The sequence below is a fragment of the Silurus aristotelis genome (assembly GCF_946808225.1).
Source record: "Silurus aristotelis genome assembly, chromosome: 19".
Taxonomy (NCBI): Eukaryota; Metazoa; Chordata; class Actinopteri; order Siluriformes; family Siluridae; genus Silurus; species Silurus aristotelis.
The window spans coordinates 18,985,062-19,010,968 of record NC_139592.1 but is presented as its reverse complement, the minus strand read 5'-3'; the positions used below and the strand labels follow the sequence as shown (position 1 = coordinate 19,010,968).

Here is a 25,907-nt window from a genome sequence, read left to right as displayed (position 1 = left end):
CCCAGTATAGTAAAGTTTTTAATTTCTTTATTTCAATTTTCAACCTCAGACTAGGAAAAACCTGCAGAAACAGTGCCCTCGTCACAGAATTCCTACTCAGGAACTCGGGATGATCTTCTCATAGAACAACATCAGCAGGCAACAAAGCAAATTTGTAAACAGCTTCTAGTGAACATTTAACATTTTGCTTTAGATCAAACAGCATACAAGCATATGTATAAAACAAATTCGCTGACTGTACAGTTCTCCATTTGGATAAGGGAATTCCATGCATCACTCCTCACAGTAGCTCGCTAATTAACAACACGCAAACACGGTAGCGTTCCTAGTGGTGTCGTCTCATTGTCGCTTGAAATCACCGAGGTTGAAAATGATCTCGAGTCGCCTACTACAGTGATTTGACCTCAAACCTATGGAACACCTTCGGGGATGAATTGGAAACGCTGACTGCACCCCACAGGCCTCCTTTAGTCACCTTCATCAGTACCCGACTTTACTAACATGTGGCTCTCCACAAGCAACCGCGCATTCTTCATTTCAGTTTAAATTCCTCTACATCACTTATTTTTATTTCTATTCCTTGCCTCCACACATCACAGGTGTAATAATAATGCATAATGCAATGCATGTGACTGTTTCGCAGTGAGGTGTGTGTGTGTGTGTGTGTGTGTGTGTGTGTGTGTGTGTGTGTGTGTGTGTGTGTGTGTGTGTGTGTGAGAGAGTGCAGGGAAGGCCAGTCTGAGCATGCTCAGGGAACGACTTCAACACACGACAGGACCAGACAACGCCGCAAGGGTGTGTTTGCTTCCGTGTTGCCAGGACGACCTGCCCTGCCCAACACAAACTACCACCCATGCGTGTGTGTGACTAGTCCTTGTTTTTTTTTTTCATTTAATCTATCTTGTACCTTCTTATTTTCCTATATCACCCTGCTTTTTATCACATGACCCATGAGTTTTCAGGGTTACAGGGAAGTGCTTCTAGCTATTACTTGACAGCCAAGTGCCTTTCAACATCAGCTTCTCACCAGAGGTATGTTGTGTAGGTGGATCAGAGGGCTGTCCTTTCACAGCAACTTGCGATCACGATGGAAAATTTTGTACCGTCCATTTCGAAAGTCTTAAATTTTAGTCTTGGGGGTGTAGCTTCAGACTCGATTACAATCATAACAACGAAGGTGATGACACACAGAGTATGACTGTTTGCAAGGACTGGATTTCCAGACATGTCTAATGTTACCGGATAAGGCCTGTAATGATAATGATGATTCGCAGGAGGTAGTAAATACATCACATCAAAAAGAGTTGAACACGGACAGCGTCACTTGTTTTTCTACGAACCATCGAAATTGAGAAATGTATTTGAATATGTATTTGGTTTATTTAAATTTTATGCACCTCACAGTACATTAATTGATCGGTTTTTTTTGCTTAGTCTAACCATAAATGAATTGAATACACCAGAGAGAGAAGAATGTTAAAAAAAAAACTGAACAAACTCCACATTCACAAATGTTCAATTTGGCAGCTTGAAAACTGTATATATTCCTGGCCAAACGGCACATGTATCGCAAACGTTTTGTCTCAAACTAATTTCTTTCGTTTTGTGTTTCGCCATTTGACATTCCGCAGTATCTGGTCACGTGGCAGTCGGCTATACGTAAAGGCAGGTACACGTCAGCAGATTCAGTTATGCTTCATATCATATGACAAACGTAATGTCCCAATGTAATGTAACTCATATAATCACTCTGTACAACCAAGGTGAGCAGAAAAGCAGTTTACAGTGTGTCAAATCTTGATATGCTGCAGTAAATGCAGCGTTTCGCTCCGATTGGCCAAGTACAGGAATCTGACACTACAATGTGAACAGGCACAGAGAACCTGGACAGTGGTGCAGAGTTGCAACCTTCAGTTGCATCATACCTCAAGGATTCTCAGTTCTCCCCACCTATAGTTTTATAGTTTCCTTCTACCTCTCAAAAAACACAATGACACTGAATTGCCCCTAGGTAGAAACAAGTGTGAGAAACTAGCATACCATCCAAAGTGAATTATTCCATCAATGCCCAGTTTTCCTGGCATAGGATAAGAATATCACGGCATGATGTTTTGTGTGATCAAAAGAATACCTCATGCAAATACATTAAGAGAAGGTAAAAGAAATTGGCACGTAATTTTGTAACAGGACATTTGGGAACCAAATTTTCCAGATATCTAAGGTCATGAAATATACCATGGGTGATCTCTGACAGATTTCATGGCAGCTCTATAGCCAAGAGAGTGAAATTGGCCATGTTCCATGGGTAAAACGGTAGACACAAATGCAAAGATGGGAAGTAAGGAAGTGCAAACTCATTACTTTCATTTCTATTTGGTCACAGATTTTTTTCTTTTCATTGCGCACTGTTTTCAGCCCATCAACCTATTTCTTGTCATCGCACGGCTTTTTTTTTTAACCTACCAGTGCTGTATCATTTCCTGACTCTCACTCACCACAGACTACGAAGCCGGCAACGAGAAGTACGGGGTAATGTGGATAAGAGCGAGGAGGTCAGCGTTGTAAACATGACCGAGAACAGAGACACTCCTGATCACCTTATCATCATCTTTCTGTGCTTGTGTTCTATATGGTGGTTGTTCAGCCTGGATACATTCGTTAGGTAACATTTGTTTTATAATAACATGATGTAAGGTCCAGTTACTAGTGTCACACTTACAGAGCCCAAACTTCTTTACTTTAGCTTGAGTAAAAAAGTGTAGTCAGTACTTCAACTTTTACCAGAGTCTTTTAAAACATGAGTATCTGCACTTTTGCTTAAGTGAAGTATGTGTGTAATTTTGCCATTTCTGCATAACTGTGTCCACTGTCAACCAGTGCAACACTAGATTGGATATAATAGTAAACTATTATCAAATAGCCAAACTGGGCAAAAATTGGGGGGAAAAAACCATTCAAATATAAATGGTGTCCCATCTTTACAAGTCCAGAAGTGCACTGCGTTGGTGGATATATTGGATTTATTTCTATTTTTCCATCTCTACCTGAAAAGTAGGATTTGGGCTTTGTTCCTAGCTAAATGACATGCCTATATTCCCTGCTGCTTGCAATGCCATTACCAAAACATCATAAATCCATCCTAATTAGACAGAGGTTCATAAGTTTAAATAAGTAAACGAGAAGCCAGACGATTGGCTGGAAAAGATTTGGGACTATGACTTCAGCATTATGTCATGGACTGGGTCTCACAAGAAAGATGGTCCTGCCGCTGCCAGGGCCGGAACTGTGGTCCCTTGAATTTTTGACTGAGAGGTTGAATTGGATATCAGGCTCATGGCCTAAAATTAGTGAATGCTTTTCCAGTACTGGAAGAAAGATCAATCATCTTCACAGAGTGACACGGACTGGCTTTTTCATTAGTTTGATGTGTTTTTGACGCCCAGAGAGAAGCGAAGGAGCAAAGTGAAAGGGCAGCAGCAGCAGCGATAGCTGATTTTGCTAATCATGATAAACACTATGTTTAGAAGGGTGGCTTGAATCATCGTTGGGAATCATTTAAAAAAAAATGCATATTTTCTAAGCCTCAAGAAGGTGGGGGGGTTGGAGTATGATATTGAGACATTCTTTTGCTGCACTTTCTGTTCTTTTATTTTCTCAGTCTCACATTTTTCACAGAAAGACTATCATATGTATGTGTTTCTGAGGGCATGATGGCAAGATATTAAAAATCGAGCGTCATCGGAGCAAGAAACTAACCAAAGTGGTTCCAAATAACACTAACAATGTGCCTGAGCAAGTCCTGAGCTGCTCGGGATGGTCGGGGGGTGGTGTAAGTGTGGGGGCTGTCAGTCTGCCAGATATTTGCTTCTTTGGAAGCCGGATCAGTCATCTCAAATTGAGTATGTTTTGTCTTCCTGTTTGTGGCTCTTCTGTGTTGGGTCAAACTTAATTGCTGATTTTGTGTTTCATTTTGAAGTAAAACAGAAGGTTAGTCAGTATATATAATCCAGGATGTAAGTACTTGACCCTGGCTTTAAAATACCTCAGTTGAGCTTATCTTATCTGTTGTATCCTGAAGCTACATGTGTATCCTGGTGTCAATACTCTCTTCATTGCTTTTTTCTCGTTTTCTCAACTTTTGTTATGTCGTGATCAGAAGAAAGTTTTCTTGCTGTTATCACGACTCAATTTTCTCGTGATCTCGACACGTCAGACATTGTTTCCTCATGATCCGTACTTCATTTTTCTGTGTATTTGGCATGAGATCATGTTCTAAATGCAGCAACATAGATGATCACATTCGCTTAGTTTAATTTTGACCAGGAATGCACTCAAACTACAGATAAGATTTTAAACACCAATGTGTATTGCATAATATACACCAGAAACATGGTGTAATATACACCAGAAACATGGTGTAATATACACTAGAAACACGGTGTGAGATTTTCCCACGTGAGAGACAGGTTTTTATGTTGAATTGAAGAAAATGAAATCACGAGCTTGAGAAAACAAGAAAGAACTAAATTCTATAATGCCTGGCCTCTTAGGACTTCCGTCTCTTTGTAACCAACCGTAAGCATTTATAATTTTGTAATTCTATAATTTATCGACTTTGTAATATGTTTCTTTTCCTTACAGTACAATATATTGACATATTCACCTTAAATTGTCTAAAAAAATAAATTAAATGAATAAAGTGGTGTGTAAGTATTTAAAATAAAATCGGAAACCGTAAAAAACAATGTTTTGCTTCTATAAATAGTAGTTATCTGGAAGGATCTTGCTTTTCTTGTAAAGATAAGTCTGTTTGCTCGACCTGATTACGGTGTGTGGGCCAATCAATGTTACGCTGCAAGCTATGGGTGAGAGATAAAATTTGGCCTGCAGTTCTTCTTTCCATAAATATACACACACACCATTTATCTGTATCCTCTATCTACATTATACACATGATCCACATAACTTACCAGCATGTTATCAAACCTATAACGGGGAAATTCCCGCCAATTCCTGAGTGATGCGCCTCGTCCGCCTTTTAACGTATTAAAAATTGATCAGGAAGTTGTTTCAACTTCAGCTTTGAAAAATTTAATAGCATGTTCCCGCAGGCTTAGCCAAGTTTTTGAAATTCTTTATATGCAATCAGAGCAAGGCAAGCTACCGTTAAGGCAGATAAGGAAATTATTATTTGCTGTATTTCCTTGTCCTCTTCCTACAGCTATTCCTTGTTCAACTCGTGTAGGGTGTAAATTAGTACGCGTGCCAAACATGCCAATTCCTCCGTGTTGATATTTTGTAGTGACGTTACAAGAGATCATACTTATTTAGTCAGTTTCATATGTTAGTCACAAACAGGTGACTGTAATGAGAGCTGTGGAATGAGAGCTATTGTAAGATTTGACTGAAATCTAGGTGTGGCAGCCTGGAAAAGCTCCTTACATGCTCACATTTTGCTATTTTTTTGCTTGATCTGAAAACTTGGCCTTTCTCAACTGTCTTTTTTTTTTTTTTTTTTTTATTCCACTGAAACTGCCACCTCCACATCTACTTTTAGAACCGAAAGATATGGTAAAACCTTTGCCTTCTTTAGTTGTATGAGGAAGTCATGTGTGTCAGAGAAGCATGTGAGAGTGGTGCAGGACATGTATGAGGACAGTGGTGAAGTGTGCAGTAAGAATGACGGACTGGTTTGAGGTGCAGGTTGGACTCCATCATGGATATCTGCGAGAGTGAAAGTAAAAAGTTTATGGGACTGTGGCGAGACAGTGGCATAAAGACAGGAGGTGGAGCTGGAGGTAGCAGAGCTGAAGATGTTGAGATTTTAATTGGGAGTGATGGCGATGGGCAGGATTAGAAACGAGTTTATTAGAGGGACAGTGCATGTAGGACGTTTTAGAGACAAAGTGAAAAAGGCGCGATTGAGATGGTTTGGACATGTACAGAGGAGGGACATGGGGTATATCAGTAGGAGAATTCTGAGGATGGAGCCACCAGGAAGGAGGAAAAGAGGAAGAACAAGTAGGAGGTTTATGGATGTGGTGAGGAAAGACATGCAGGTAGTTGGGTAGAAAGAGGCAGATGTAGAGGTCAGAGTAGTATGTAGACGGATGATCCGCTGTGGCGACACCTAATGGGAGCTTGCTGGAAGATGAAGTTGTTATATAAAGTTCTCATTTTGAGTATTACTGACGTGGACGAAAGTTTCAGTCTCACTACTTGATGAGTCATCTCTTTGCCCAGCTGATTTCTCTTCACATGATCACTGGCTGGGTAAGAGTTGCTGGTTCATTGTCTCACTTTTCAACACTAAAACTATGTACAAATTGTTTATGAACACTACTTTTTGCAGACATTTTTTTCCTTTATTATCATTTTATTAATTCTGACCATCCAAGCCAGCCAAACTTATCTCAAACTCCTGCTCCTGCTGCATCCTAAGGGCAGTGCAGCAAAATCTGAGGAATTTGCTATAAACCCACTTACTCTATTCCAATGGCAAAAAAAACTTTGGTCAAAAAATAATCATTTGTCATTTTTTTGCTGTTTTACAGAAATCAGCCATAGTAAACTTTTTATGATTTTTCCATACCACCACAAATATTGTAGCATGGTAGTTTTTCTGGCATTCATACAAGTTCATATGGGGTCTTCACAAAAATGCAGTTTGGTTGGACCCAATTGTACACTATTTGGACAAACGTATTGAGACACCTGACCATTCCTGCCATATGTGGTTCTTCTCCAAACTGTTACCACAACGCTTGGAGGCACCCAATTGCATAGAATGTCTTTGGATGAGGTATAATAACATTGTTTGTTTACTACATTCACTGGAAACCCAGTCCTGTTCCAGCATGAAGATATGGTTTGGAGAGGAAGATCTCAACTGGCCTGCTATAGAGCCCTGATCTCAACCCTATTGAACACCTTTGGGATAAATTGGAATGCTGACTGCACCCCAGGCCTCCTCACCTCACCTACCCGACTTTACCAACAGCCTTGTGGCTGATGAACATAAATATCTACAAGCACACTCCAAAATCTAGTAAAACATCTTCCCAGAAAAGTGGAGGGATAGGGATAGGGTTAGAGCAAATTGTGTCTAAATGTGGAATGGGATACATGACCAAGTGTCTGCAAACTTTTGGGAGTATGGTGTATGTTGCTGTCATTTTAAAAGAATACGTGTTCTAAAGGATTCTCTAGTTTTAATCTCTATTGACCTAAATGGAAAAAATTTTTCTTTAGATCCCAAATCTATGGAGAATGGTGGTGATGGTGGACCATGGGTAGTAAAGTTACTTCTAAACCTGACTTTACCCAGTACTCTTTGACTTCCACTTTGAGTTCCTCCTGTTCCCTAGGTCAGATTGTAAAATGTCCTTAGCCTTGAAATTATCCACTAAATATAGACTTGTTTGATTGTGTGACTGGATGCTGGGAGGACCAGGGATTGTTCTGTTCCAATTTCCACCCCCCCGACCCTCTACCCCAAAGCCATGCAGCCTACCTCATTAGCTATTCGATTTTCTTATTTAGGAAACGGATTGTAGCAGACTTAAGCAAGGTTCAACTCGGATTAGTTTAAATGACAAATGGGCAGAGCGTCTGATTGGCAGCAACTCTGATCATCACCCAGACAACTCTACAGTTCCAGAGCCAGGTTTTGCTTCGGCTGTTTTTATCCTAATAAATGCATGTGGATTGGTTTTCGAGAAATGCAGACCAGAGAGGTCATGTAATACATGCAAGCAGACTGGCTCCTGGCATTAACTAGTAAATACTGTAGCAATGAGGAGTAGAGGTGATGGTTCCAAGATTTGTTCCTGGATATCAGCCACCCTCTAGAGTTTATTCCAGTCGAAAGTGTCAGGTGGTTGGTCCAGTCAATCATTGGCGCCTTGTATATAAACCTATGAGTACTGATTTATAGTTTGTTTCTGCCTTTTGTGTTGTAATGGATACAGGTAAAGGAAATGGGCCACCCTGAACCGCATTTAAATGTGTTTACCTTGAAATATTTCTGCCTTGCTTACCCATTCGGATGCTAATATCTGGGCTGACTTTTATAACATTAATGGAGGGGAATCATGTTAAAGATTTATGGCAGATACTCAGATATAGTTGTTGATCTGAGATGAGTGTGATGGCTCTGAAAGCTTTGGAACCCTGATCTCTCGGAGCAGAGTGTACAGAAGGTGAGAAAGCTTGGTAGACTAAATCACAGCCAGATCACTCCTTTTGGGCTAAATCCCACCATCACCTCAATCAGCAGGTACTTGAACTGCATTGTGGGTAAAAAAAAAAAAAGGAAACTGTTTTCCAAACTTCTGGTGCAGAAGCAATTGGATTCGAAATGTTCTCAAATCGTGGATTCTTCGTTGTTGTTTAAGGGGCAAAACTCCTATGTGCCAAAAGTGAAAGCAGATGCTTTATTTATTCTAATGTTCCATATGTGGGTTATTCATGTCTGTTTCAACACTACAATCCCTGATTCTAGTTTACTTCTTCATTTATTTGTCTATTAAACAATATTTTCTTCACCAGTTCCCATGCTATTTATGCATACAATCATTAGGCAACACAAAAGCCTGTTTGTGAAAGGGCAATGCATTAGAACTCAGGAGGCACTTTTTTATTTCAAATCTGAATATTGAATTGTATTGCATTAGATTTTTTTCCATCGAATCACATGGTGTTGAATCAAACACTGCATTGTATCAGGGTTGAATACGGATGAATCGTATCACAATCGGTAGCTGATTCAAATGTATCTTTAATATAAATGAATCGCACCGGCATCAGTTATGGCGATGCACCTCCGTAATGCACAATATCTACCCTCTTCCACACACATTAGCTCACAGACTCTCATGATTGAGTAGTGTCTCAGTGATGGACATCTGCTGTTGTTGGGCCCTTGAGCAAGTCCTTTAACCTCTCAACTTTTCAGAGGTAAAAATGAGACAATTGTAAATTGCTCTGGATAAAGAGCTCTGATTATGCTTCCTTCAGCACAAGTATCAGCTTTGCAATTTCCCGACTATATAAAGAAGAGAAACAGAAAACAGTTTTCAAGAAAGAGATCATCCACTCGTGGTGCGTTTCCACAGATCTTAATAGACAACGCAAACCATGCGATCAAGCACGATTCTTTATGTGTAGAGTGGCTTATTTGGGGGATGCATCGTGCAATGCATCATGCTATGCTTCACCATGTTCTCTTGAGCAAGCTTTGGATTTGAGAACTTTTTGCTGTTCTAATAAGCGAAAGGCTGGTACGATGTAAACAGTTGAACAACTGGGTTAGGCACTTCTTGTGTGTGTGTGTGTCTTTGCGCGAATGTGTTTTTCTTGCTTTTAGCCCCGCAGCTTCTTCTGTTCACATGTATTTATTTATTCTTTGGTGCCAAAGGAAGCCTGTTATTTTTTAGTAGGGTTTTTTTTTTCCTGCTTGGGTTGCACAATTGCACTGGTGATAATAATCTGCCTTGAGAAACTGCCGTAAACATGAATGTACATAAACACACACACATACACACAACAAAAAAAAAACACGACACAAACATGGTTTTCTCTCTTTCTCTCCTGCATAAGCCTCGCCCCGTGCCAATCAGATAAGCTTCCATATCTCCAGGCAGAGAAGCCAAATGCACACAACTCACATAATCACACACAGACTCTGAGACCGGGGGACACTTGACCAGGGGACACTGATAGAGAGGAACCCAAACACTGGCTTCACACATGCACACACACAGGATGACGTGCAATCCACAGAGCCCAGACGGAGCCCGAGCACATGTGTTTGTCTGTCTGCCACAGGTAAGCAGCTGCAAGAGCAAAAAAATAAAAAAAGATCTTTTTCTTCTATTTTTCTATCATTTGCATGGATAAGTATACTTCGTTTTTTTTTTTTTTTATTATTTTTTTTTTTATTATTGTTGCTTTAATTGCATTAGCTGATCTAAGAATTGTGACATTAAAAAGTCAGATTTTTTGCCAGATTTGACCTGAAGAAGCTTCTGGCAAATTTTGTGGTAACCGCACAGATGTGTAAGCGGAGCAGTTTGAACACGTCGCACCGAATTGGGCAGACGAGCAGGTCTGGGCTGGATGGGGATTTGTAACAGAACTTATTTTCTTTTCTTTTTTCCCCCCAATTCTTTTGCCGTTTTATTAACAGGAACTCAAATTTGCTTTTATTAATTTTTTTTTCTGAGATCTCAAGCCTAAGATTTATGCCTGTGATTTTTTTCCTTCCAACATCTGCATTTTTCCCATCTGTTGCCTATATCAACTACCCTAACAGCTGCCAATGTAAATGCCCACACTTACTTTTTCCCCAGCTTGCGTTCTAGCAGAAACTTACCTTGGCTCTACGAGTGTTAATATCTTACTCTTTAGAAAGTTGAAAAGCGCATCAAAAATTTTATTCTGCATGTTTTGTGTGATGGGGAAGCGAACTATTTCCGTGTAAAGGTTCATGTTTCTTTCTTTTCGTTTCTATCTCTCATTTGCGATCTACTTTTATTTTTTTTCCTTATCTGGTTTGTATTTCTCTTTCTCCCTCCCTCCATCTCACTTTCCTTTCTGCCCGTCTTTCCCGCCCTCTATCATTCTTGACTCCATTCCTTCCCTCGAGCTATGGATAGCGATGTTGCGTCACAGTGGGCTGTAAGAGCCCGAGTCAGCGCATCAGGTTCTCAGTTTGTGTTGTTGTGCCGAGCGAGCAAGAACTTCAGGTGAGTCTGCTTTCTACGATCGGGTCTTTTTTTTTCTTTTTTTTGGAGGACACAGAGACGTGAAACAGCTGTGCTCCTAAATGAACTAAAGGGTCATATCTAATGTCTTGTTTAGAAAACTGTGGTTCTTAGTGCTACTGGAAACTGGACGGCGTTTACAGGGGATGTGATTGGTTGTGAAACAATGTGTGCGACGATCTTTTAGTGGCTAAATATTATTACATGATTGTGTTTATATTCATAAGTGTTTTTTGTCCAGGCTCTAGCCTGGCCCATGTAACAGGTAGTTGTGAGAAAATTGACAGACTCTGCTGGTTTAGGTGGGTGTGTGTGTGCTGTTCCAGATAAGTGTTTGCACTACATGTTGAAACACACACACACTTGCAGAATGTTTTACGGGAATCCAGGCTACTGTCATCGGCTGCCGATGACGTCATATGATTAGAGCGTAGATCATTCGCTGCCTAAGTTTCCAGGGTGTCTAAATTAACAAGTGTTCCTTTTTTTGAGGCACCAATACTGATGTCTAATATTTTTTTTATGCCATCTCGGAGAGTTTTTTCCTTGCCACAGTCACCCCCGGCTTGCTCATCAGGGACAAACTTACACTCATAAAGAACATCTTGTGCATTCTTTATCACCGCATTATCTGTGTAAAGCTGCTTTGAGACAATGTTTACTGTTAAAAGTGCTATACAAATAAAAATGAATTGAATTATGCAGTTATATCATAAATTGCTAGAAATGACTGAAGATGTTTATGTTGAGACTCTAAAGTGTTTTTGAAAAGAGAAAAAATATAGAAAAAAAAACCCTTTATATTTTGTTAAAAAATCTTAGTTTGGAGTTATTCATTTATCTTCAGTATCCATGTTATCTCTTGGGCAAGGTCATGACTTATATAATATATGATTATATATATAAAGGGCCTTGCTCAGGGGCAGATCGCTTGGTGGTGCTTCCATTTGAACTCAACTTTCAAATCCAAAGACTAGAGGCATACTCTGGAATTGGGATTCCCCTCTTGCTTTCAGGTGTAAGTGAGCAGTCAGCATACGAAACAAAGAAATGCTGCATGCATTAAGACAATTGTGAAGAGAAAAATTCATTAATTCATCTTGAGTCAGTGCCTGGTCAGGGACATGGTGGATGAAATTAGTTTACTTGTTTGAGACAGGCTGAGTTAGAGTGCTGGCTGGGGTTCTTCAGTCCTGTTTCTAGGGAGATGTAGTGGTTGGCTTAGTGTTTCATTTGATTGGGCTACAAAAACAACAACAAATCATTTTGGGTTTACATCTAAATATAGATAGCGAGAGCAAATATAGTTTAAAAAACGAACTGCTCTTCATTTAAATACATTTTATAGTAAATAGACACAGACCCTCCTATTTGTATTAGGGAAAACATTTCAATGTTTACTGTTCCACTGTTCTGCCACACCTACCAGTTTTTGGCTCAGGTGATGAGACCAAGTAGTCTAGTCTAGTAGACTAATCCGATCTATGAGCACATTTAAGAGAGTGAATCCAACCCGAAGAAAGTCTCATTCTCTCAAGTAATTCCTGAGTCATGTGATATCGTAGAATATTGGATGCAACGCGAGTCAGTTTTATCTCCATAAGGAAGTAGTGGTTTTTAAGTCGTGTAATTCTGGGAAATCCCAGTGGCATCCTTCATAGGTGTGGCCTAAGCTCATTCAGAAACCTGCACCTTGTGGTCTGTCTCTCTTTCTTTTAAACATGCTTTACAGGAAACGAGCGTCAAGGTGCCACCATGGTTATGATAGTTAGGTTTGATGTCTTAGGAAATGAGTGTTTTCCATGGTGGTATGGAAGAAAGAAACCCTATTGCCTAATTATATACGGCAATATTAAATAATAATAATAATAATAATAAAACCTTAATAATAACCTGCAACTGTTCAGGATATCCAACACATTAGGCTAATTTTAAATTTAAATTTTTTTTAATTCGGGTCAATTGGATGTAGAAAACTCACACCTTGGATGGTTTCCATGCTTTTTTTATTTTTATCTTTTTCTCCTCGAGCAACTAGTAAACAACCACAAGTCAGTTTTTCCTTGAAGACCAGCGCAAGAGTCCGCGTTCAACACCGTTTTTCGCTTGTCTATGTGAATGAGCTCATTAACATGTTAAACGCTTTCATGTCTCCCCTGAACATTCGCCAAACCGCACCGACCCACAGCTTGCATCTAAAGACTCGTCATTAGAAGGCTTTCTGTATTTAGGTTCACGTAACGAGTGAATGCAAAACAAATTGCGGAGAAGAAAGTTAATAGGATGCAGACGTTGCCGCTGCCGCCTTTGTCTTTTTTTCTTCTTTCTTTTTTAATAGACCAGACATGAACCTCCTGCCACGCTGCCACTGAGCCCCTAGGATTGTAAAGTAAATGAAATCCTTTTCTGGTTTACTTGAAGATGTATAATTCATGCAGTGAAAACTTTTTGTGAGATTCTGGCGTCATCATAAACTTAAAAAAAAATTTTTTTACTTTGCCTTTATGTAGTTTATTTGTTCCCTTGAAGCTTTGACACATGAAATGCAATTCAAGAGTAGGAATCAAACATACAAAGAGACATCAGGGACACCTGACTTTTCCAGTTAAAAGTGGTTCTTAACACTAAGTTGGAGGCACACTGTTGTATAGGACGTCTCTGGATACGGTAGCATAAAATTTTCTCTTTACTTGAGCTAGAAGACCCAAACCTGTTCCAGCATGACAATACCCCTGTGCACAAAACCAGATCCATGAATGTACAGTTTACACGGGTTGGATTGGAAGATCTTGGGTGGACTGCTATAGAGTGCTGAAAACCTCTACAATCCCATAAAACCTTGAGATGAATTGGAACGCTGACTGCACCCCAGGCCTCTTCATCCTACATCAGTACCTAACTCTACTAACACCCTTGTGGTTGATTGAGCACAAATCTCCACAAGCGCATTTTAAAAATGAGTGGAACATCTTCCCAGAAGAGTGGAGGTTATTATAACAGCAAATGTGGACGGAACGTGGAATGGGAAATTCAAGTCAGGAATCTGCAAACTTTTGCCTTTATAGCGTCTATGAAATGGAAATAATTTTGGAAATGCTTTGGTGGAGTGTGAACACTTCAAGTGTTTTACTGGATCTTTCAGTGAATACGGTAAATGAAAAAGAAGAAGGGAAAAAAAACAGCAAATCATGTGCGTTTCAGTGTTGTGCCATAACAGGCTGGCCGTGGTGTTGGCGTGTGGTAGGATTTAGTTTATAATGTTTACATCTTTTGTTTGTGTGGCGTGACGAATCATCCGTTTTTATCATTAACCGGTGTGATCCGATTCTCAAGTGTTTGGGTGTGTTTTTGTGTGTGTGGGAGAGAGTGTATGAGTATCCAGTCTGCATCACACACGTTTTTTCAGGGAAGCTGACGTTTTTGCTCCAGTGAATCATTTACAGCCGTCTGTCTCGCGCACATGCTCCAACTTTTCCACGCTTTAGTTAGAAGTCGTCCCAGTTTATAAGCCCAAGGCATTTAAGGGATCATTAAATGTGTACTAGAGTCAGAAATCAGTTCAGGTTTTACAAAAGAAAACCGGAACCAGAATGGTTTCTTTGTGGTTTTATTTTCTGGATTGGATTAGAGCTTAATTTCTGGTTTTACATTATTTTTGTGTGTGAGTGTCAGTCGTGTAGCGTAGTCATTTATAACTGAAAACGCGATATGATTAAAACAGGGCTGGATGTCCTGACTCCTAATGATCTAATATTGATTAGTCAATTTTTTTTTTTTTTTTTTGTGTACATTTTTTTTTATATACGATTTCTTTCATAAATATAAAAGTTAGATTTATGTAAATTTTTTTTAATTATTCCTTTCACATTCAAAAGCTTCATTTTATTATTATAAAAAATGTGTACTTTTTTTGTGCACGTTAAACTGGATATCAAAAGTTTATTAGTCACCCTACATCACTACTTGACTTTACTAACACCCTTAAACCTGAATGAGAACAAGCACACTCCAAAATCTAGTGGAGCATCTTCCCAGAAGAGTGGAGGTTCTTATAAGAGCAAATGGGGACTAAATGTAGAATGTGGACATTTAAAAATCACATTCAAATCTTATGGTCAAACTTTTGTGTATATATAGAGCAAGTTCTCTATTAATTGACATTGAGGCGTGAAACATTCGCCGTCGTACATTTTGATATACATGTAATATGAGCACGGAGTTTGCTTTCCTCAGTTTTGCGTGGAGTTTAGTTTCAGGTCAATGCAGTCTGATCTGGTTTATAGAAATAAAATTTTTGAGCTGACATCAATGTAGTTTCTAAGTATATGATGCATCATCAGCGTAGGTGTCAACGTGTTGCTAATTAATAAAACACTAGTGTCTGTTCAGGGCTTGTTTTATCCTTCTTTTCCTTCTCCTTTACTTTCTCTCATTACAGTGTTGTCCATGGAGTCTTATTTTTGATGTCGATAATACGGGGAGATTTCTTTCTTCGTTTTCCAAACATTTCTTCATGCCTGAATATGGAATCTTTGGAATCTGTGTATTGAGAAGTGAATTGTAGCTAGATTGACGTCTCAGGTTTTGCTTCACAACCTGCATGAGAGGACCTATGCGATAAAAGTAGTCGCTAGAGCACAGTATACATTCCACAATACATTTTTTTTTTTTATATTGATACTGAAATCTTGAGCATCAGCCAATACTGATACTCATCTCGTATTGTTTGCTTTTCTGCTAAGCTTTACTTTTTTTTTTTTTAAAACTAAATCACCTACATTATAAACATCAAATGAGTCCTAACAAAAGGTGAAAAATACAAATCTCTTAATAACGATATATTTCCAGTTCCCAAACTACTTTTTCATTTGCATAACTTCTGTTATATCAGCTGTGTTTTCTTTGACATACTGGACAATCGAGCACTGCTGATTTAGTGTGTATAACGGCAGCACTGGCAACAGTGCCGTTGGCTGTAATTCATGTCTTCTGGGTTCCCATGCTTCTAATGTGCTGTCGTTTCTATAGTAACACCTCGTTTGTTGGGACTTATTTGTTTGGTTCTTATTTTTTATAAAAATTGTTTTATTGGTTGAGTGATAATTTCTGGAAAGATTCTGCAGTGTCAGCATTGTTTTTTGCAACAGAGTCTCAGTTAACACACGATGCATGCATTCAAAAATATAACAATATAACAACAATACTGTTAATATGAGAAAGTCGTCGTCTTCCTTTTTTTCGGCTTCTTCCATTAGATGTCGCCACAGCGGATCATCCGTCTCCATACACCTCTGTTCTCTACATCTGCCTCTTTCAATCCAAAAGTGACCATAGGGAAAAAAAAGATGGAAAAAGAGCATAGGTCAAGTTTTTCGAAAGTAAGAAGATTAGCCACTTGTCCAAGACACGTCTTCAGAGTTGGTACTTGAGATGATGACGATAGAATAAGTACACATTTAATAAAGAGTTTGAATCAATAGAGAATATATATATAAATATATAGTTGGAGAATTTTCAAGCTGATGTTTTTTTTGTTTGTTTGTTTTTTGTAACAATTTTCCTCCGTTCGCTAAAATTATTCAAGTATAAACTTTCTGGTTTTTCTGTGACATAAGCTGCGATCTTTTAGTCTTATGATCCGAAAGACCTAGTGAAGGAACATCTGTTTATAGCTGCTATAAGGCAAGGGATTACAGGAATGAACTTCTGTGAAATATATGTATTAATACACATTTGAAATTTGACTTTCCGGCTAGAATTTGCTTGGCATTTCAAAGTGGTGCAGGAGGACTAAAAGACTTCAGGACATGTTAGATACACAGCCGTTCACGTTCATGCCGAAGCTGGTTATATAACCGTAATAATGACGAGGAGTGCTGAGCAGGTTGTGAGGATGAGCTTACAGGCCGCATTTGATCCCCGCGTATTTAATCTGTCGACCAGACCGATGCTTTCATCTGTCTCCGCTTAAATGCATCTGTGCTGTACAACCTGTCCATTTAGATCAAAAGTACAGCATTATCTCTCTCTGCTCCAAGCCAGCAGAGAGTTCAAAGCAAACATTGTGGTGGCAGCTGCTTTTCAGACATGCACGTCATGTAATCGGAGACCTCAGGCTCGGACAGAAAACAGTCCATATGGGCAGCCACGTGGCTCTGATTGAAAGCCGTCCCAGCGGAGGAGCTAACACGACGGACGTGTGTTCACAGCTGTCCGAGTCTTGTCTTTTTATGCACGGAATTTCAGTGACCAAAGAGATGCAACACAGCATGTATGTAATGAAGATGGAGATGTTTCGCCTCTGCTGGAATGCCCCCTTATATGCTAGTTTATGATGGCGCTAGTGTTCTATGCGGTTATTACATTTTTCATCTTGCTAAGAAGCCCATCACCTTATTCATACACACTGCATATCTGTTAACTAACAAACTCGTGTCTTCAGTGAGTCTTTATCTTTTCCTTGGATTTCAGCCACTGCTATCTTCAAGCCTGGTTACTTCTAAGCAAAATTTAGAACAAAACAAAATACCTAGTTCCCCACTCTTTGACATTTGGATCGGTTGCCAACTCCCCGGTATGGCTTTCTTTTGCATTACAGTGTCTCTTCACTGGAGCTAAACGGCCCATACATGTTCCAGCACGGCGAAAACCCTGTGCACTAAGCCTGCACCAGAAAGTTTGGCAGGTTTGGTGTAAAAGAACTCGAGTGACCTGCACATATCCTTGACTGTATATATGTAGTTCTTCACCAAACTCTTACCACAAAATAGGAGGCGTACAATTGTATAGAACGTCTTCGATTGCTGTAGCATTACATTTTCTCTTGAACTTGGAGACCCAAACCTGTTCCATAAACATATGTTTTATATGAGTTAGAGTGGAAGATCTTGAGTGGACTGCTTTAGAGCTTTGACCTCAACCCTATTAAACACCTTTGGTTTGAATAGGAACCTTAATGGCACCCCGACGTAAACACCGGTCTAGTCAAAGATCTCCATGAACATGGTCCAAAATCTAGTGGAACAGCTTCCAAGAAGAGTGGAGGTTATTATAACAGCAAATGTGTACTATATTTCATGTCTCATGATCAGGTGTCCATATGGTGTATTTTTAGTAGCGGTTGAAATAATCTGTCATTTGTAAGTAATAACCATAAATGGTTATTTATGTCAGGAAACCAAAAAAAATCCTACTTCTTTCCCAAGAACAATTTTTAACACAATCATAATTTAATCTGAACGGCCTTGTGTCTTTCTCCCACTCACTTCCTCTCCTCCTCTTATTCAACAGAGTGAGCTGATATTGTGCACCAGTTATCCAAGTCATGTCATCTGCTGTCCGTACAGCCCTATTGAATATCTGTTCTTAAAGCCTGTATTAAAAAGCTTTGACTTCAGTTTGGAATGTGGATGCCTTTGCTCCATTTTTTTCCTAATCCTTCATCATTGCCAATGTTTTTGGCTTCTGAAATTGTGGAAGCGCAAATCCACCTTGCAGTTGTGTGCCGCCCCAACCTGTGTACACAGGAAACAAGGATATGAAATACAATTTCAAACGTTTCTTTATTAAGTAAAGCCAAAGCTGAAAATTCTGCACTTTTAATAAAACCGAATTTTATATCGTCTTGCATGTACTTGCATGTACTTGCATGAGTTACGGAGACAAGCTGCAACGAGTGCACAGTCAAGCAACTAAACCTTTTATTACAGGTGCTCACACCGCTCTGGACACACCTAGTACTGACATCAAGGCTTTTTTTTTTTTTTTTTTTTTTTTACTTGGAACCCATTTAAAACAAGTTTGGAACCATGAGTCTCTTTGGATGTGAAGTCGGGGTTAGAGAAAAGAGTGGAAGATTTAGAGATAATCTTCACCACCGTGTCAGGTGGGTTTGTCTGAGCCAAACTAATGATTAGTTCCTCGGATTAAACCATTTTTGGAAGTCTTTTTTTTCGAGATCCCCGAGTTGGGTATCAATCAAAGCTTTTTTTTTAATAGAGTGTGGCGTCGCAGTGGTGTCTTTGGGGTTTCGGGAGGCGTCTGGTTTGTGTTGTAGTAGACATCTGGGATGGTGTTTACAGCTACTGGTTGGTGGACAAATGATAAATTTATTGTTTGCAAATCCCTGTAGAACATAGAGTTCGCTTGAGTCGTCTTTAAAAAGACAAAATGCCTGCACGCAAAATCTGCAGATTACCTCATAGCTGCTCATTTGCGTGAAGGGTAAGAACGTGTGTACAGATGTTTGTGAGAGAAGATCGAATAGGGCATGTCTAGGTGCAGCTGCTTGTCCCTACTAGATATTCAGTAAGGATTTGAGCAGGTTGCGCAATGGTGTGCTGTAGGGTAATTTGAGGAGTGGCAGTCTTACACTGAAATGCGTTCAGTACACTATAGTCTGTGTGCTGAATCCTCTAATACGATTGAAAATGTGTGGTATCGTCAATATGAAAACAAGAATTCTTAAAATTAAACGCATTGACATGCTGTTCATGTTTTTACATGATTTCTCCAGTCAGAAAATGTGAATCATCACACTGTTCAGCCCTCAGGCTTATGTGGTAAATGACAGAAAGAGCGATGCCCAGTGTGTAATCATGCCAGCTGAGCCGTTCTCAGAGGTATCAGTGTATTATGAATTTCGGGTGCTTCTTTTTTTTTTTTTTGTTTTTTGTTTTTTGTTGCAGGAGGTCAGATCTTGAAGAGGGGATATAAATGGTCAGTTCTGTATAGGAAGCAGGGAGGACTGTAGTAGGAAACTATGGAGAGTTTAAACCTGGGCAAAACCACTCACTGGCAAAAATGCAATGAATTTGCTGTATAAGGCTGCTGACGGCGAACAATCGCTAATTGGGATTATGAAAAATTATCAAAATGAATTTTTATGTTTGACTAGACTTTTACGTGATCTGTTCCTACAAAGGATGTAATACTAAGTGAGGCCACTGGTGGCAGCAACGTTGATACTACTGCACTACCGAGCATTGTACACAACACTGCGGTTTTCAAGAACAGTATGTTATGTAAATGTAAAAAAAGAAAAAGGTCTTATGTACCTTTCAAGGGTTAAACATGTAAACAGCCCAACTCTATTGCTTTGTGAGTGATAAAAACTAGAGGGTCAACCGATAGTGGAATTTACCGATAGCTAGGTTGATCGTACTTGCCGATAAATAATGAATCAACTAATAGTTTTTAAAATAGATACTTATAAAAAATAAATGTCATTTTAATGCGATGGTCATCTTAAACATGTCTTTAGATTTATGTAAAATGGTAAGGCTTTATTGTATTTGTTAAGTTTAGTTAATGAACTGTGAACCAACATGATTTAAGTACAGCATGTCAGAGATTCTCCTCTAGAGGCCGCTCTTGAACAGTATAATGATTGAGGACCTTCTATAGTGCAACTCTTTGCCAATAGTTCCAGCAATCAACTGTCCCTCTACTTAAAAGTAAACTTTTGTAGGTGTACTTTGCCTTGTATTGCCCAGCTAGACTTGAATACCATTGTTTATGTGGAACATCATCAATTTTAGCTAAAATAATGTGCTGCTTCAAAAACCTCTAGAAATACAGTTTTTATTTTTCATTTAAACTTACTTAGTCTAGCTATAACCGTCTTACTGTATGGTATTGCGTAACAGCAAAGCGATCGCTTAGTAGGTGTCTAGGCCTTTAAAACCAAGGCCTGGAAAGCACCACCGCTTGTGGGCTTGCTAATCTATTTTATTGCACATGTAGAATTTTCTATAGAAATCTGTGTGTGTTTGTGTGTGTGCAGGTGTGCCATCACCCTGAGTGTCAGGATCTGAACAACAAGAGTCCTCTTCACCTGTGCGAGTCATGCGACTCCCGCTGCCACTTTGACGAGACCGAAACCATGCACTTTGACCGTCACCCTCGCTTTGACCTGCAGCCACAAAGTAGGACTGAGCACACACACACACACACACACACACACACACACACACACACACACACACACACACACACACACACACACACACACACACACACACACATTTAGAATAATTCAAACAAGCAGCCAGCTGAAATATAGCAGTCTGTAGAGGATGACTATTTGATTACTATAAAGTAAAAATAGCAAGGCAGCGATCTTTTGAAATATTATGTATTTACACAATTTCCAGTAAATATCTGCTCATCTTATGCTGTTTGAGTAGAAGTTTAAACGATGCCATGATGATGAGCTCCATCTGTAAGCAGGAAATTTGATTATGCTCAGCAAAGTTCATTCCAACTACGATTGCTCTTCACTGGTACTTCAGCAAATCTGTCTTTGCGCGCACACACACGCACACACACGCACACACACACACACACACACACACACACACACACACACACACACACATGCACGCACACTAAGACAAGCTGGCTTGTGTTTCTACAGGTTCCATCCTGGGCCGGAATGTGTCTACTCGCTCCTGCCCCCCACGCACCAGCCCTCCTTCTGACCTGGATGAGGAGGAGGAAAGCGGCACAGAGAAAGGGTTAGTATGCCATCAATTAGGAAAGCATACCGAAACATCCGGGTTACATTCGTCCATCATCTTCCTGGAATTGACTTTCAAATGATTCTAATTAAATGCATTAAAAAGCTTAATAAACTGTTTATACACCATTTGTGTTTTATTTATTTATTTATTTATTTATTTATTTATTTATTTATTTATTTATTTATTTATTTATTTATTTTAAATGGTTAGATTGTTCTGAGTGTGTGTTTTTGTGTATTAGGGAGCGTAAGGTGGGACCGATGAAGATAAGGAAGAAGGCCCGGAGACGTTATACTGATGTAAGTGCCTTGTGTCCCTTCTGCTGGGCACTATGGGTATTGCAGGCAATCATTACATTTCACAATATTTCCAAAGCTTTCACCTGTCTTTCATTCCTTTCTTTTCCATTCATTTCTCTTAATTTCCTTCCTTGCTTTTTACTACTTATTTTTTCCCTTCTACATTCTGTTGCTTTTCCCCTTTTAATTCATTTCTACCTTGCTTTTTTTTCAACATCTTTTCCCTTTTGCCTTCAATTTGCTTGTTTTTTTTATTTCCCTTCTACATTTTCCCCCTTTTTTGCCTCTCCATACAGTTCTGCCTTTCTCATCCTTTGCTTTCTTTAATTATTCACTTTCTTTGTTTTTACCTTTGTTTTCAATTCCTTTGGATTTTTCCAGTCTCTTCCATTTTCTTTTCTCATCCTTTCTTACTGGTATTATTTTTTCTTTTAATATGTTTGTACCTTTCCTTTTTATTTTTATTTTTATTTTTATCTATCCATCCTTTCATTCCTTTCTAAATGGAAGGAAAAGGGGTAGCTCAGTGGTTAAGACGTTGGACTCAATTGGTTGAAAGTTCACAAGTTCAAATCCCAGCACCACCAGGTTGCCACTGTTGACCCTCAAGTTCTCAGCTGTATAAAATAAGTCGCTTTGTATAAAGCTGTCTGCCAAAAGGCAAAAATGTCTAAATATTTCCCTGAATTCCAAAAAGTTGGCATGCATTTGTCTTGTTTTGCAGACTTTCAAAACACATTCTTTAGCTAGCAAATGAGGTGTAACTCAAGCTTTTCTAGCAGGACTTTCAGAAATTCTTAATGTGTTCAATGTGATCTTAAAAAAGGATCAAATCATTAACTTGTTTTATGTTTTTGTTTTTGAAACACTGCTGTAATAAAACTGGAGAGTATTATCATTAGATGTTAGTGACTCAGTTTTGCGTATTGTAAGTGGTTGATTCATCATTTAAAACTTAAATCTTGAGCTTTTCCAGGTTTAGGAAACTGGTTTCTATAATCACAGTTTGCCTGCTGTGCTTCGTCATCGTTTGTTTACAACAGACAGTGTGTCCAGCTCTCTCCGGTTTAAATACTTATATTGCAAAAGCATCCGCCGATGACTTGGACTAAAATAAAGCCACCATATTTTCCCTCTCATGTCTGCTGAGCTCATTATCAGAAGACAGGAAATGAACCGACGTCTCTTGAGTCATCTCCAGCTCTTTAATTATCAACTTAAACTCGGATAATAACAGCACCACAGCTTGTTCCTATGTCTAACTGCACCTGCAATGATTCACCTGTTGCACTGGCATTGTCGCCCCCTGCAGGACCCCACAAAGGAGTGCTTCACTCTCAAATTCGACCTGAACTTCGACGTCGACACCGAGATCGTTCCCGCCCTAAAAAAAAAGACACTGAGGTGAGTCAGGCTGGAAAGTTTCAAATGTAGCATCACAATATTTACATGGATTAATCATCTTCTGTAGAGGAAAAACGTGTTATTCCTGGGTACTTCAGGAAGCTTCTTCATTATAATTATTTGTTCGCAACCGGTGGCATCTGGTATGATGTCTAGAGGTCGACTGATAGATTTTACATATACCAATAGCTAGGTTGGATCGTTAATTGCCAGTAATTGATTAATCAAATGATAGTTTTAAAAAATGGATACTGTATAAAAAAAACAAGAAAAATAACACTCCATGTAAAAAAGTAAATCATGAATTAATAACGATTATTCTATAAATAATAAATATTATATCATGCTCTCCGTGCAGCACACCGTCTCACGTGAAAAAACTAACAGCACATGGCTAGAGGCCGCTCTTGTGGTGAGAACTGTCCGGGAGCCGGAAAAACTATCGATGTGGATTTTTGCAAATAGCCGCTAGTTCCTGCAATCAACTATTTGTGCCGCTTAATCTGCAAAATCGATGAATCAGTCGACCTCTAATTATGTCATTATATATCTAGAACTTTTATAGAATGTATAGATTGTTTTAATATAGTGAATACTTTTTTCCATGCCTATTTTGTTATAACGATTGGGTACATGCAATCTGTACATGTAGAGAGGTGCTGGGGCCCGTGTTTGAGCGTAAGGGGATCGAGTTGTCCCGGGTCGAGTTGTTCCTAGACCAGTCCAACACCCCCCTGTCACTCAGCTTTGAGGCGTACCCTTTTGGAGGACACTACATCAAAGTCAAAGGTAAGGTTTAAACTCGGATCAGGGAAGATAATAATCGTCTCAGGTGTGTTTCCAACCAGATCTCAATTTCTCTTGGCCAGTATGAAAAATGTATAATCTGTTGAATTCACGCCAGTCATGGCATAGATTTCGAATTTGAGTTGAAAACACTCCCATTCCTGCGATCCTCCTGGCTCCAGAGAACTTAATTTGTACAAGGCACGTCTCTACAAACCCCACGTAACCAATGCGGTCTTCTTAATCATCTAGTATACACGAACACTCACGCTGACTTTCGTCACACTCTGACACTGCTTGTGTAATTATCAGCCGATGACGCGAGGCTGGAGGTTTAGATGGAGTGATTGGGTAGCGATTGATTAGGAAGATTAGGCAAGTAGCATGTTTTAGTGAAATGCTCCGGAAATCTTTGATCAGGATTCTCCTTGGTATAATCATGTATTAATCAGAAAGGCAGTGAGTAGTTGGGGGTCTGAGATTTGTACAGTTCTGTATACGTAGACAATTCTAAAACCGTCATTATTATTACTCATTGATGTAAAAGTATTACTCATTCAATGATGTTATTGACTATTTCCCACTCAGTGAACTTGTTTTGTTTCATGCTTTTTCTCTTTCTTCCTCTCTTTTTTCTCTCTCGGTCTGTGTACGTGTTGGTATGGGCCTGCATGTTGCAGCTCGTCCTGGTGATGAGCTGAAGGTGGAGAAGGAAGTGAAGGAGTCTCATACGATGCCCAATATGAAGATTTCAGTTGGGGGAAGTCCCTACATCCTCAATTCCTCCCTTGACAAGATCGAACATGGCTCCCTTACCCGCCAAGAGAGTGTGGATATACTGGTCAGTAGAACTCGCATTAAATCTGCATGTATTTGTTTTGAAATCTGTACAGACGCCAAACAATTATTTTGAATGCGTTCGTTTCCTGCGTATGCAGCGGTCCCACGATCACCAGCTTCTTTCTTCCTGTCTGGTTTTTAACTATTATTTCATCATCTCAGATGAGAAGCCACTGTTCCCGCCATTTTTCTCTTTAAACAGGAAGTGCCTTCACATCGTGTCACCAATGTATGAGAAAGAGGGGTAGATTTATAGTCCTTACAAATATTTTTCTGCCGTTTGTTACTGGTGGGCAAAATGTTGCAATCCTTCTGATCATTTGTTTAGCAGTAAGGTCTTTCAATTAACAGCTAGTTAGGTATTGATCTGAATCACTATCTTTGACTTTTGTGGGGGTTTTTTTGCATTTAGCACTTGGTATCTACAAGCTTGGATTTCTTTAGCTCTTTCTTAGTTATAGTGACATGACAGACTCCTTTGTTTGAACCAGATTAATATTAATGTAATGACGTTAGCACTGCTACCTGACCTTTCGAGCGCTTTTGTTGCAGATTGAATCTCCAATTGGAAAATAGCTGTAATGGGCAGTATTTATGATATAAGATTTCAAATATGAAATAGAATTTTTGTCATTTGTATTTAAAAGGGTTGATGAAAATGGCTTCATATTTTGTAGCAAAATACTTTAGTTTTTTTTTTTTTTTTTTTTTTTATACTTTTTTTTTTTTTTTTTTAATACAATGACTGATTGGTGTAATTTGCCCAGACTTGTTGAGATCACAACAGAAAATTGATCCATATGGAAAAAGGTGGTGAAGGTAAGGAGTTGCTTTGAATACAGGTGCCATCAGTTCGTCTTCTTATGATTGACTTGTATGTCATTGAGTCGGTGTTGCTGATGCAAAGTAGCCCTTCGTTACCAAACACCAAGCAACTAAATTAGGGTACAATTCTGAGTCATTTGCAAACTGTTAAACAGTGAACTGTTGGTTACTTTAAAACTAACCTTCATCTGGGAGATGTAATCAAATTCAACTTTTGTTTGTCACATACAAATTCATACAGAGTACGACATGTAGTAAAATACTTTTTCACGACTGCCCAACATGTAAACTAGTAAAAATAAGTATAAAAGTATATTAAAAGTATAGTCTAACTATAAGGTATATAAAAAAAAAAGATATATATATATATATATATATATATATATATATATATATATATATATATATATATATATATATATATATATATACAGTACAGACCAAAAGTTTATATATATTATATA

The 25,907-nt window shown here is 38.9% G+C and overlaps 1 protein-coding gene across 8 annotated transcripts in view; it reads left to right on the top strand.

The window, feature by feature from the left end:
* plekhg5b (pleckstrin homology domain containing, family G (with RhoGef domain) member 5b) overlaps positions 1 to 25,907 on the top strand; it is a gene marked incomplete at its 3' end in the record, with an annotated part of 64,668 nt that overhangs the window by 21,901 nt on the left and 16,860 nt on the right. For 4 of the 8 annotated variants that reach the window (XM_083570473.1, XM_083570470.1, XM_083570472.1 and 1 more), the window contains 6 exons: positions 20,551 to 20,692; positions 21,184 to 21,283; positions 21,531 to 21,588; positions 22,901 to 22,992; positions 23,645 to 23,781; positions 24,459 to 24,619. In XM_083570473.1, the coding sequence (XP_083426599.1) occupies positions 20,551 to 20,692; positions 21,184 to 21,283; positions 21,531 to 21,588; positions 22,901 to 22,992; positions 23,645 to 23,781; positions 24,459 to 24,619 (690 nt within the window). Of the gene's footprint in view, positions 1 to 9,616; positions 9,829 to 10,602; positions 10,749 to 18,518; positions 18,652 to 18,769; positions 18,854 to 20,550; positions 20,693 to 21,183; positions 21,284 to 21,530; positions 21,589 to 22,900; positions 22,993 to 23,644; positions 23,782 to 24,458; positions 24,620 to 25,907 lie in introns of those variants that run through there. The other 4 variants (XM_083570474.1, XM_083570476.1, XM_083570475.1 and 1 more) reach the window with 4 other exon arrangements.